General features: G+C 43.1%; 1 protein-coding gene across 1 annotated transcript in view; it reads right to left on the bottom strand.

Moving 5' to 3' along the window:
* Positions 1–505: 505 nt before the first annotated feature.
* Positions 506–11,371, bottom strand: part of HLF (HLF transcription factor, PAR bZIP family member) — a 34,237-nt gene continuing 23,371 nt past the window's right edge. The window contains exons 3-4 of the mRNA XM_065647864.1: positions 6,899–7,119; positions 506–4,543 (exon numbers count right to left, since the gene is read on the bottom strand). Of these exons, the coding sequence (XP_065503936.1) occupies positions 4,328–4,543; positions 6,899–7,119 (437 nt within the window). The 3' untranslated portion in view covers positions 506–4,327. The remainder of the gene's footprint in view (positions 4,544–6,898; positions 7,120–11,371) is intronic.

Raw genomic sequence — 11,371 nt, 5'->3', positions numbered from 1 at the left:
CATAAATATATTAATATAATTAATATAAACTGTCATATAATAATATATATAATTTTTTAAACTAGTGGCATTTTTTTTTAAGTGTATGTTTGCACACCTGTGTATGCACACAGAGTTTATTAAAATACATACTTTGTGCATTATACTATATATACATATATACTGTATATAATACATATTAAAACCCAGCCCTTTGTGTATGTGTGTGTCTGTGCGTATGTTGAAATTAAAATAAATATATATGTGCGTGTTTGTGTGTGTATGTATATTTTGTATCTTGTATAACATATATTAAAACCCAAACCTTTATGAAATGTATGGGGTTTTTTAATTTAAAAAAAAAAAAAAGCTGAGGCATTTGCAGCCCAGTTTCCTGTGGTCTGTCCCCCCCGGTGGGACACGGCCCGGAGAAAAATTAAAATAAACCCCCCCAAAAAACCCTCTGCCCAAGCCCTGATACACCAAAGCAAGCACACAGCTGAGAGAAGAAAAATTTAAAAGTTTATTAAACATTAAGAATAACAGACAAAAAAAAAAAAAAAATTGGGCCGAACAGCACGCAGGATGCAATCCATTTCATGTCATACAATTTGATCTTATTAGTTAAACTTGTATTTAAACAGATGCTGTCTTGTGGTGTTGCCAGAAATACAATGGTTGATCACTTGTAAGTTTTAATACTTTTTTTTTTTCCCACTTTCACATAAAAAAAGTCAATACAATAAAAATAAACTGCACACCTCTAGTGTAAATTACATGCAAAAATAGATTTAAAGCAGTGAGTGGGGTTATTTCAAACCCACAGAGGCCAGAGATTCACAGGCCGGGTCCTCGGGCAGAACTCGCTCGGACGCCTCCTCTCATGTGGAATCTCTGGTGTTTGTGGATTCAAGTCAGAACTTTATTTCCATGGTGCTGGGTTTAGCGACTTTAGCACCACTCAAAAAAATTTAAAAAAAAAAAAAAAAAATCCCTCCCTGCCTCCTGTGCCCCGGGCTTTCCCACGGAGAGCCCCGCGGTGCTCGTGTTCACAAATACAGCGCAAATTCAATTAATTTTTAGAGGGCATTCTTTTTTAAAAAGAAAGAATTCACTAAGTTTCAGCAAAAAACAAAAGAGGAGCATTTTACCAATGCTTACAGTTTAATAGAGGTCAGTGAATTATTTAGACACACTATTAATTATTCTGCAAATATATATATTTCTGTTTTTATAAAATTAGAATTTCATATACCTACAAGCTCCTTCATGAGCACTAAAGCCACCAGAGGCGCGCTGAGCCCAGCTACGCTGCCCTTGGGAACCGAAAATGAGCTAAACTTTCTTTTATTTATTTTTTATTGTTATTTTGGGACATAACCAGGTTTTTTTCCCAAGTTTTAGCCCATGTTTTTTTTTTTTTTTTTTTTCCAGGCCCCAGGGTCAGCGCTGGGAGCCCAAGTCCCACCGGCTCCCCTCAGCAGCCCCAGTTCACCCAGCGCATCCCAGTCCTGGTGCTGCTGGAAACCCCCGCAACGTTCCTCTGCGACCCTGACTTAATAAATCTGTGATATCCAGCCTACAAAACCTACCGCCTCCCACCCCTTCCCTGCCCAAAAGAAACTAAAGAATTATCTGTATTTTTTTTTTTTTTTTTCCCAAGCTGCCTTTTACATTTTAAAGAGAGCTTTGCGGTGACGATGCAACTCACCAGTGGCTCTGGCCAATCTCATGCACCCCATTCCTCCTGTGCAGGAATAATCATCACGATTACAACCTGTTGCAATTCCCTGCGTTGCTGCTAAAAGTGTGTCCTCAGCAGCGGCTGGATGAGCCCCGCGGGGGGGCGGAAAAATGAAGTTTATTTCATAGTGGTGACAGCAGATGCACCAAGTGGTGCCAAACGCCGCCGGTCTCGTTTCACTACCCGGGCGCCCAGCGGCTCATCCTGACCTTTAGAAAATAACTTACTACACGTTAAACTTTGCTGCAGCACATGGAAATTCAGTTTGCTGAGTAAATGGTCCACAGGCAAGTACTGCACCTTAAGGGATGCAGACAAGTCAGGGATGCTTGAGGAAAAATACTGGAAAAATGCCATTGATGAGAGGTTGTTTTTAATGCTGCACAAAAGGTTGAGTCCTTTGTAACAATCTCCTGAAGCTTGAATAAGGATTTAATGGAATGAACAACCTTTTTATTTGAAAATAATGTCAAAACACTTAGAAAACTGTGAGCAAGACATGTAGCACCATATTTTCCTCACATGTCAATAACCGTGTGCAGTGTGTACAACTGCACACATCAACAGAGCTGTTTATTAAAAAAAAAAATTCAGCTGGAAACAGACTCTAGCAGCAGCAGCAGATTAGAAATTACTATGAGGTGGTTTTTGTGTGTGTGTTATGTATTATTTTTCTGCCTTTAGAAAATATTGTATTGTCCAATCAATAGTTGACCAAAACCACGTTGTGCTTTGTCTCTATTAAACAGTTTGTTTCTGATGGAAAATTAAAGAAAGTGTCTCTTTTTCAGTAATATGGAACGTTCTAGAAAGCCATATTACTTCCATAAAAATTTAATTTCAAGCACAGAACATGCCGGTGTGCCAGTGGTAGGCTTAAAATATTAAAGATCTTTTTCTTTAAAAAACAACAACCAACAACCCCCTAAGCATTTCCTTTCTGTACAATAATGGAGAATATATATCTTTGCTATATATTTCAAATATGGAATAGCTCTTTCTTTTTGCTATATATATGTCTTTCAAAATACATTGTCAGTATTTGTACTTGAAAAATACTGTACAAAACAAACATACTATAATTATTCTGTATAAACTTTATACATTTTATAATATCTATTCTTTTGGTCTATAGTAAACACTTAGATTGATTGGATTAACCACAGTATATGACAACACCATCCCCTCCTGAAATACACCAGTGTCTCTTACATTCATTTTTCAGAAGTCCACTTTATATTAGAACATACGTGTTCAAAGCAAAGAGAGAGTTTAAAACAATAAAGTTCAGAACCATCAGTTCATGTCACGCTCAAAACAACAATCACTAGGAAAAATGGCCTTTGCAAACCAGTGACGTCCGCTAACTGAATAAAAGTGTTTTTTAAAACAGCAAGATATAATCCACAGAAAATATATTACAGAACATGGGAAAAAACAGCTGAATTTAGGCATTTTAAGTTTTAGTCACAAAATGGAACTTGAAGAAATGCAGAACTAACTGAAAAGAGAAAAGCCCCTCTGATTTCGACATTGGATCTGATTTGATACTATTAATTTTGTTCCCATTTCAACTAATTATCCTGCTTCTTATACATGCGCTCCCTTTAGCAGGGGTACAATTAGCATGCTCATGTTAACGTGTCTTTTACTTTTTGTTAAAGACGTTAAAAGTCCTGTTGGGTAGGGAAACCATCCTACGTCCACTAGAACAGCCGGGCAGCATGCGCGCTAGCGTACAACAGGATTATTGCTTCGGGTACGGGCAGTGCAAACACTCCGTGCTCTACCGGCCGTGCTCCTACCGACCTGGGTCCGAGGGGAAGGAACCTGAGGAGCTGGAGAGAAGCCGTTCTGGGATCTAGAATGGGTACAGCTAACTCCGTCTAACAGCACTTTAAATCTGAAGACGATTATCACCAAAACTTAAAATACAACAAAAGCCATCTATAAATTAATATTTCTGCAGTGTAGTACTAAATTATTATTTGTGCACTTTATTAGCATGTTAACTCTTCTGATTAGACATACTTAAACAATAGCTTGTTACTCTCGAAAAAACTGAGATCTACTTTTTTTTTCTTTTTTCTTTTCTTTTTTCCTTTTTTTTTTTTTTTTTTCTTTTTATAATTTACGCTGGGATCTTTCCAAGTAAATCAGGAGGATGGAACTGGTTACGGTAACATAAAAACCCTAATCTGAAGCAGCACTGAAAAAAAAAAATTATATAATAAAAAGCTTACTATGGCGGTTCTCAACAGTCCAGGTAAAAATGTGGCACCCTTTGAAGAGGGTTCGTAAAAATGGGAAGTGCTGAGACGCGCACACACACGCAAGCGCACGCACACGGACGTGCGAACACACGTGCACACGCACGCGGGTACACGCACACGCAAACGACAACGACGACGACAAAAACAACGTAAGTCAGTTTTGTTTCTGCTTCTGGTAAAGTGCTGAAGACAGAAAGGTTGGTTTGGGTGTGGTGCTATCAAACGGGAAACACATTGTCCATCTATTCAAATGCCAACCCGCAACAAAAAAAAAAAAAAAAAGAGAAAAAAGAAAAAGAAAAAGAAAACCCACTCCCCCCCCTCCTTGAATTTACAGGGGGCCGTGTCGAGCTTCGTACTTTGCAAGGACGTTCTTGCATTTGCCCAGCTCTTTCCGTAAGTCGGCCACCTCCTGGCGGAGAGCCGAGTTCTCCTTCTCCAGGAACGAGGCGCGGATGGCGATCTGGTTCTCCTTCAGCCGCCGCGCGTCCCGCGAGCGCTTCGCAGCCATGTTGTTCTTTCTGCGCCTTGCCCAGTACTTGTCATCCTGCTCATTAAAGACAGAAAGACAGACAAACACGGTATCAGGTTTCAGCCAACTGCGCGGCCACCAGGACCTGCTCTTAGCTGCGGCCTGCAGACTGGGCATGACTTAACTCGGCACAAGCGGCAGATTTACATGGCACAATCCGTCCTGTCACTATGTTGACACCAACTCCCTCGTCCTCTCGACTGCAAATTCCTCCAAGGAAAAACGAAGCGATATTCTAGCAATACAATTAATCTCGCATCCACGCCGAGTTCGCTAGGCATCCACCTTTGCGCGTGCTGACTCTACTGGCTGCTGGAGCAGTACTAATTACCTCTTGCATGTGTGTCTACTAATTACCTCTTGCATGTCCCTCATCCCCTGGCTCATTTTTCCCAGCCAACACCCGGCTCACACTCTTGGTATCATCCGTTTTGTCCATCGTTCAGTTCCTTTTCCCTGTTCAAAGCTCTTTCTCTACAGAGCCCCAGTGCATTCCTGTTTGCACCTCGAACAGCGAGTCACTGGAAAAGGATTCCTTGGCACAACAAGGATGGCCATTCTGGTACCAACCGCAAAGGGATTAGTGCAATAGGCTTTGACTGTGGAAGAAAAAAAAAGCATTTGCCAGAAATAGGTCCACTAAACTCTGAAGTTTCATAAGCTGACACATCCTCAAAGCGTTAACCCTCAAGATTTGCCTCTAGATCACCTTACTGCATAGGTGCATAAATGGCTCTAAAGCCACTACTGATTCTTCCACTCTTCCAATGAAGTAAGCTTCAGTAAAAATAGCATCTTCAATGTTGCTTTGAAACTGAGTTAAGTTCTAGAAATTTAGAACAGGTCAGTAAACAAAAAAGTGGGCAGAATTTCTCACAAAGAGTGAAATTCAGTTCCCTGCGGAGGAAGAGCCATGCAGCCATTCAACCCTCAAATCCCCTGGTCAACTTATACAGCTCAAACTTCGCCTCCCAGACTCATCCCTCTATTTTTATACGCTCACATTTGCTTGTGTGGCTCTCGGATGTCCCCAAGCACGGTGGCACAGCACCGTACCCCTAAAGGGACCAGGCGCCGCCTGCTCCTGCGCTGCCCCCAGCAGACAAATGCTCCATCGCTCCTGCGTCTTCCAGCACGAAGCAGCCCAGGCCTAACACGGCTGCTCTGCATCTTCTCCCGCTGCTGCATAAAGACAAAGCAAGAGCAAAAAAAACTGCTGCAAGGACTCTACAACTGCTTCGTATTAGTTCAGTTCAATGAGGTGTGCAGCAATGATGATTTTGAGCCACAGTATCACTACATTGCTCTTCACCTGTATTTAGATAGGACTCCCAAAAATCCTCTTAAAAACAAGCATGCAGCAAAAAGCTATGACCCAAATCTTGTTTATAATTTCCCATCTCATTCCACCCTATAAAAATCAGCTTTAAGCAATTCATTAGTGTGCCACCTAGGCTTCATCCATCTTTATTTTAACAAATTGCTACGGCAAATCCCTTAATCCGGGCCTGACAGAGGTAAGGCTGGCATTTCAAAATCACATGCAACCCAGAGACGATTGCCTGGCCTAATCTGCTTACCCTCCCGCAGAACTCGGCAGCCGCGCCGCACCCAGGGCCGAGGCAGCGCCTGGGTCAAGCCCTCTGAAAGGAGTCAAGGGCGACCGACGTGATTATCTCGGGGAAATGAGACCCTGAACCTCCCCTTCAGTCTTTGGCTGAACACTTATGTGCCCTGCTGCTGTGAGAAGCATAGACAAGGGTGCTCTGGCTTTTCAAATACTGCATTACTATCATAATATACTTAAAATATTGTATAAAAATACTCTTTTTGTTAGAATAATTTTGTTCTGTTTTCCTACAACTGCTCTTGATTCTCTCACCTAGATTAGTAGAGTTTACTGCAGTGTTCCCATCGATTAATAAACACAGAGCTAAAGCAACTTCCAAACAAGACACAGTTCACTTCATTCTGTCGTTATCGGGGACAGCCATGGACCCTGTGAGAGATGGATTCTTCCTTAAAAAAAACCACAGTCCATGCCGATGAGACAGAGAGAGGATGGAGGAAAAGGAAACATGATCAGACCGTTTCATAAGTGGGAAATATGGGACAAAATAAGCTTGTCCAAGGTCACGCAGGAAGTTTCTGGCATACAAAGGAAATGAATATAGATCCCATGAATTTCAACTGTTGCATAACTAATAAGGGACATCCTCCCCTCAATCTTATTCAGAAACATTATAGTTTTATTCTACAACTTTAGTTTGGCAGATTTACCTTACAGGAGAAAACAGATTCACACTTCTACCTCAGAGAATAACTGTCATAGAGTCTGTACAAACACCCTCATCACCAGTTCCAATTTACCTTCAGGTCGTCTGGAATGAAGACTTTGCGAGCTTTCTTAATCATCGGCTGTGGTTTCAGCTCTTCTTCAGAGAATTTGCGCTTACGAGGGTCAAACATCTCCTGGCCAGGGATACTGGAAAGAGCAAGATCTGCAGGGTCGGGTTCGTAGCCAACAGGAACTTGGATAGTCTCGGGATCAATGGGACTTGGTGTGTTTCGGTTTGCTGGCAAGATCTGACCTACAGAAATAAAAGATAAATTCAGCTATGTCAGAAGAAAATATGTAAATAGTATCACCAAATATGGATTTTAGAAGATCCTGAAAAACTTTACAAGCAATAAGTATTTACGCTTTCGTTGTAAATTTGGTATCTACTCTAGCTAAATATTAGGTTGTCCATTTTGTAGGGCACATGTTCAGATCCAGACATGCTTGTGTCATTACTTTCAGAATTGGTGCCTAATTTTGGTTGCTAATCTTGGATGCCCACTTAAGATCACTGAATCCAACACCGAGTTGCACTAGACTGCTAGCAATCGCTCTGACTCGTGCCATTTCATTAAGATCCTCAGGAAGAAATCATAAGTACTGTCATTTAGCTCTGATTTATCCACCAGGCTGTAATCCTTCCCACTTTTCTCATAGATTTCTTCATACGTACCTTTGAGGGTAAGTTTAGTTTGCAATCGAACAATGTACAGCACTCGTAATAGGACAATATCTCATGAAAATGTACTTTCAAGCTGTGCTGCAGCACTCCACTAAGGAGAGTGCTATTTTCTGTGAGATCCTACCGGTGATATTCTAAAAAGACAGTGAAGGAAACTAGCAACACCAAAGGCTATGATGACTACTTAAAGATGCTCTGCAAAAATGAAAGAACACTTCTTTATGCCAAATTGCTCTTTTATGGCATATAAAATCTGACAAAATGGAGCCTATCTCCCCAGAAGAGAATGTTATCGCCCATTTTTCTTTTTTAATCCTAGATACAGCCTTCAAGATCCTGCAATACCAATTCAGGCACCATTCCCACAAAAAAATCCAACGTAAAATCTCAACCAAAAGGTTTCAAAAATAGGATCCTAAAGTCAGCTGCCTAAACACGGACTATCCCCGGGGGCAGAAATTTCATAAGTCTTCACACGCCTCAGAAATACGAGCCTTATAGACTTCAGAGGGAAGACTTCTGATTGAAGCAGATAGTCTTTTATAATTTTGGCTATTAGCTAATTCACTTTGACTTTAGAAATACAACAGCTTTCATAATAACTACACAAACATCCTGTGACTGTGTAATATTTCCTTATTTGTGGCTGCATCTGCAGTATTTAGGGTGTAAAATGGTAAACATTGAATGTCTGTTCTAATTCTAAACCAAGGCCAGTGTTAACAATGTAGTTTTTATTTTAATCTAAAAGATCACAGCAACAATATTGGAACTGCATAGAAAAATGCACCGGGGAATTGCATTGTGCAAACCAGGGCTTGCTAACTCTGAGCTCATCTTTTGTAACTCCTATTTTAAAATAGCGCTGATAAAACTGGCTTCCAGGAAAGGCTAGTAAGGGCCTGGGAGAAGAGAAAAGGAGGATCAAAGTTATTAAAATAGATGTGCACCTATAGGAGAGGGAGCGAGAGGATCCCGCTACCCACATTGTGCCAACAGCACCGCGCTTCCCCTCCACCCTCGGGCCCCGCAAGATTTTTTTTGCTGCGGCTCCTTACCGACACCAGCGCCCGCTGCCGGCCAGCAGGAGGCAGCAGGAGGCGGCAGCGGCCTCTCCCCGCGCTGCCGCCCGAGGGCGCTCCCGGCCGCCGCTCGCCCCGCCGCCTGCAGCGCGGGGAGCGTGTTCCGCGGTTCGAGCCCCGCGGGCGGCAGCGCGGACAGGGAACGGCTCCGGCAACGGCTCCGGGAACGGGCAGGGCCCGCTCCGCTGCCCGACGCGCCGTGGGTTTCCCCAGGGAAGCGCCTCGGCTGCGCCCGGGGCCAGCGGCGATGCCCGCCCGGGTGTTCAGCACATGGCTGTGTCTGTACAGAGCCAGCGGGGAACTGCCTGAACGCACCAAGGCACTCATAGCCTTGCTTTAAACGGATGGCTAATCTCGTGTCAGATGTATGGGCTGGCAGAAACAGGCTTATTTAAAGGATTAAATGCAGGAAAGCTTCCTTTGATGTATGCTTGTACCAGAGCGGTAGCCAGATATTTTTTTAATGCAAATATATAGACATACTCACGTACAAATCTTGAAAATTCTGTAATACAGATAAAAATGAATCAAGACACTAGCTCTGAATACTTTTATAATATTTCAGGTGAGCATGCAGGGTGTTTCTAAAAGTCAAGTAGATTGTGAAATCTGCCCTAGCTTTCCAATGGCCCTAAACCAAAAGAGCCTGTATTTAAATATTGCTGAAGTTCTAGATACACGGTATCGGTTTACATATTATCGTTTATCTACAATGCACCGTATTACACAATTACATGAGCTTTGTAATCCTTGGCTTCAATAAATTTTACAATAGCTCTCTGAAAAAGGAAAGGGCAAAAATGCTCTTTTTAAATACGCGGAATTGAGGTATTGCATCTTTCCAACGCAATAGCAAAATAAAGGTAAGAGCGATGCATCTCCAAGGTGATCGGGGAGAACAACCTACAGCAATCAAGATCCTGCCTTGTTCCCTACATGCACACATTTCACTTTCCCCAGTCTGCGAAGCTCTTGCTACTAAAGACCTGGTCCTCAGCAAACAGATGTCCCAAGTGCCAGCGTGAAGCTCGTTCAAAGTAAATGCTGTTCACTAATGCAAAGCCTGAACAAATCCTGCACAGAGCGAAACGGTATCACCCAGGTGCCTGAAGATTCTTGCCCTGTGCGATGTTCCTGCACACACGCCTGTATCAGCCCACGCAGGCTGACTCCCCGTCCCATCTCGCTCCTCTAAGTGATCAGGAACTCCAGGGAGCACAACGGAGTTAATAAGGGTGTCTAAAACCCCAGACAGAAAAACCAGAAAAACTCCTTCTCCAGAGCTTTACGTTAGGCAACTCCTGGCACTTGGTGTCTTTTTATTTATTCTCTCAAGTTTTGCCAACAATACAAGCCAGGAACCTGTCCTCGTCAGTTTACTGGCTACCGGCCATTGCATCTATGTGATGCAGAACCCAGGGTGACAGCGTGGGCTGCACTGGGCTTGGCGCTGCTGTGACTGCAGGAGCACACGGCTGCCCAAGCTCCTCTCCACGGCGCTTGAGCTGTGCATCCTTCTGCCAAATTTGTTCAGGGTGTTATTTTTACGCACTAAATTCCTCGCAATCAGAGGTAGTGTCAAGTAAGCACAGCAATCTGAACATCATGTGCCCAGCAGCCGACTAATCCTCACATCAGCAAGCTTGAGGGCTGTCACAACACCCAGAGACGGAGCTGGTCAGAGGCTGCAATGCACAGGGAATCAGCCGCCGAGGCCAGGCCAAGGTAAAGCCCCTCACCGCTCGGCATCCGGACCAGATGCCTTTGTAGCCAGCCTCTGTATTATTTAAACACTCTGAGCTCACAACAGCAGCCAAATTTTCAGAGCAGTGAAGTGGCTGGCCTGTTTAATGTGCTTAGCTTTGTTCTCAATGGGGGCTGAGATTGCCAAGTGTTTCGGAAAGAACTCAGTCCCTCTATTTAAGCTGATGAAATGAGAGCTCTTGAGCATTAAGCTCTTTTGGAAATCCAGCTGCAGAACTCCACAGTGGTGCTGGTGGATGCAAGCTGGGAACAATGGTTAATGGAAACTTCCCTTCATACCACCCTGGTGATGTGTCTCAACCATGGCCTGGAGAGACCACAACTATGTCAACACTGGCCTCTTTTCTGGAGACTTTCCCACTGTAGAGCTCCACTCAAGAAACAGCAAGAACGCCAGGACAGACACAGCTCCAGGTGCCTCCTGGCAAAGGACCCAGCAGGTTTTCACAACCCCAGCAGTCACAGCTGCCCCAACATCTTGCTAATGCTCTTTGGTGTTGCTTTGGCAGATATTAGCAATAGCGGAAAATTTTCCAGAAAGAAGGACTTGAAAGAAAGTTGGCTGTTCTAACCCTTTCAGTCCTCCTCCTCCCAGCAGAGACTGCCGGTGAGGAAGTCCAAAATAATGGCAATATTTTCAGTGTGGTTCCTTGTTCAAAGTAAAATGGACCGAGGCCATTCACTTGTGTCATCTAGGTCACCAAATTGCTGGTAAAAAAAAAAAATAGCTTTTAATTGCCTGCAATAATTAAAATTCATAATTCAAAACTACAGTAGCGTTTTTATATACCTGCAAAACCAAAATGCTGATCTGGTATCATGGGGAGCTCAATCACCATATCCTGACTCTTAATTTCCCCCTTTTGAAACATCCCACCTACCAGCTGTGCCCAGGAGAGTTAAGACAGAAATAACCTCTTCAACTGCACCACTGCTCGACAGACTTCTTATTTGTATTGCAAGGGATCCCTGGT

This window comes from Caloenas nicobarica, chromosome 18 (assembly GCF_036013445.1).
Source record: "Caloenas nicobarica isolate bCalNic1 chromosome 18, bCalNic1.hap1, whole genome shotgun sequence".
Classification (NCBI taxonomy): Eukaryota; Metazoa; Chordata; class Aves; order Columbiformes; family Columbidae; genus Caloenas; species Caloenas nicobarica.
The sequence above is the reverse complement of the archived record's forward strand: the minus strand, read 5'-3'. Positions and strand labels throughout refer to the sequence as shown.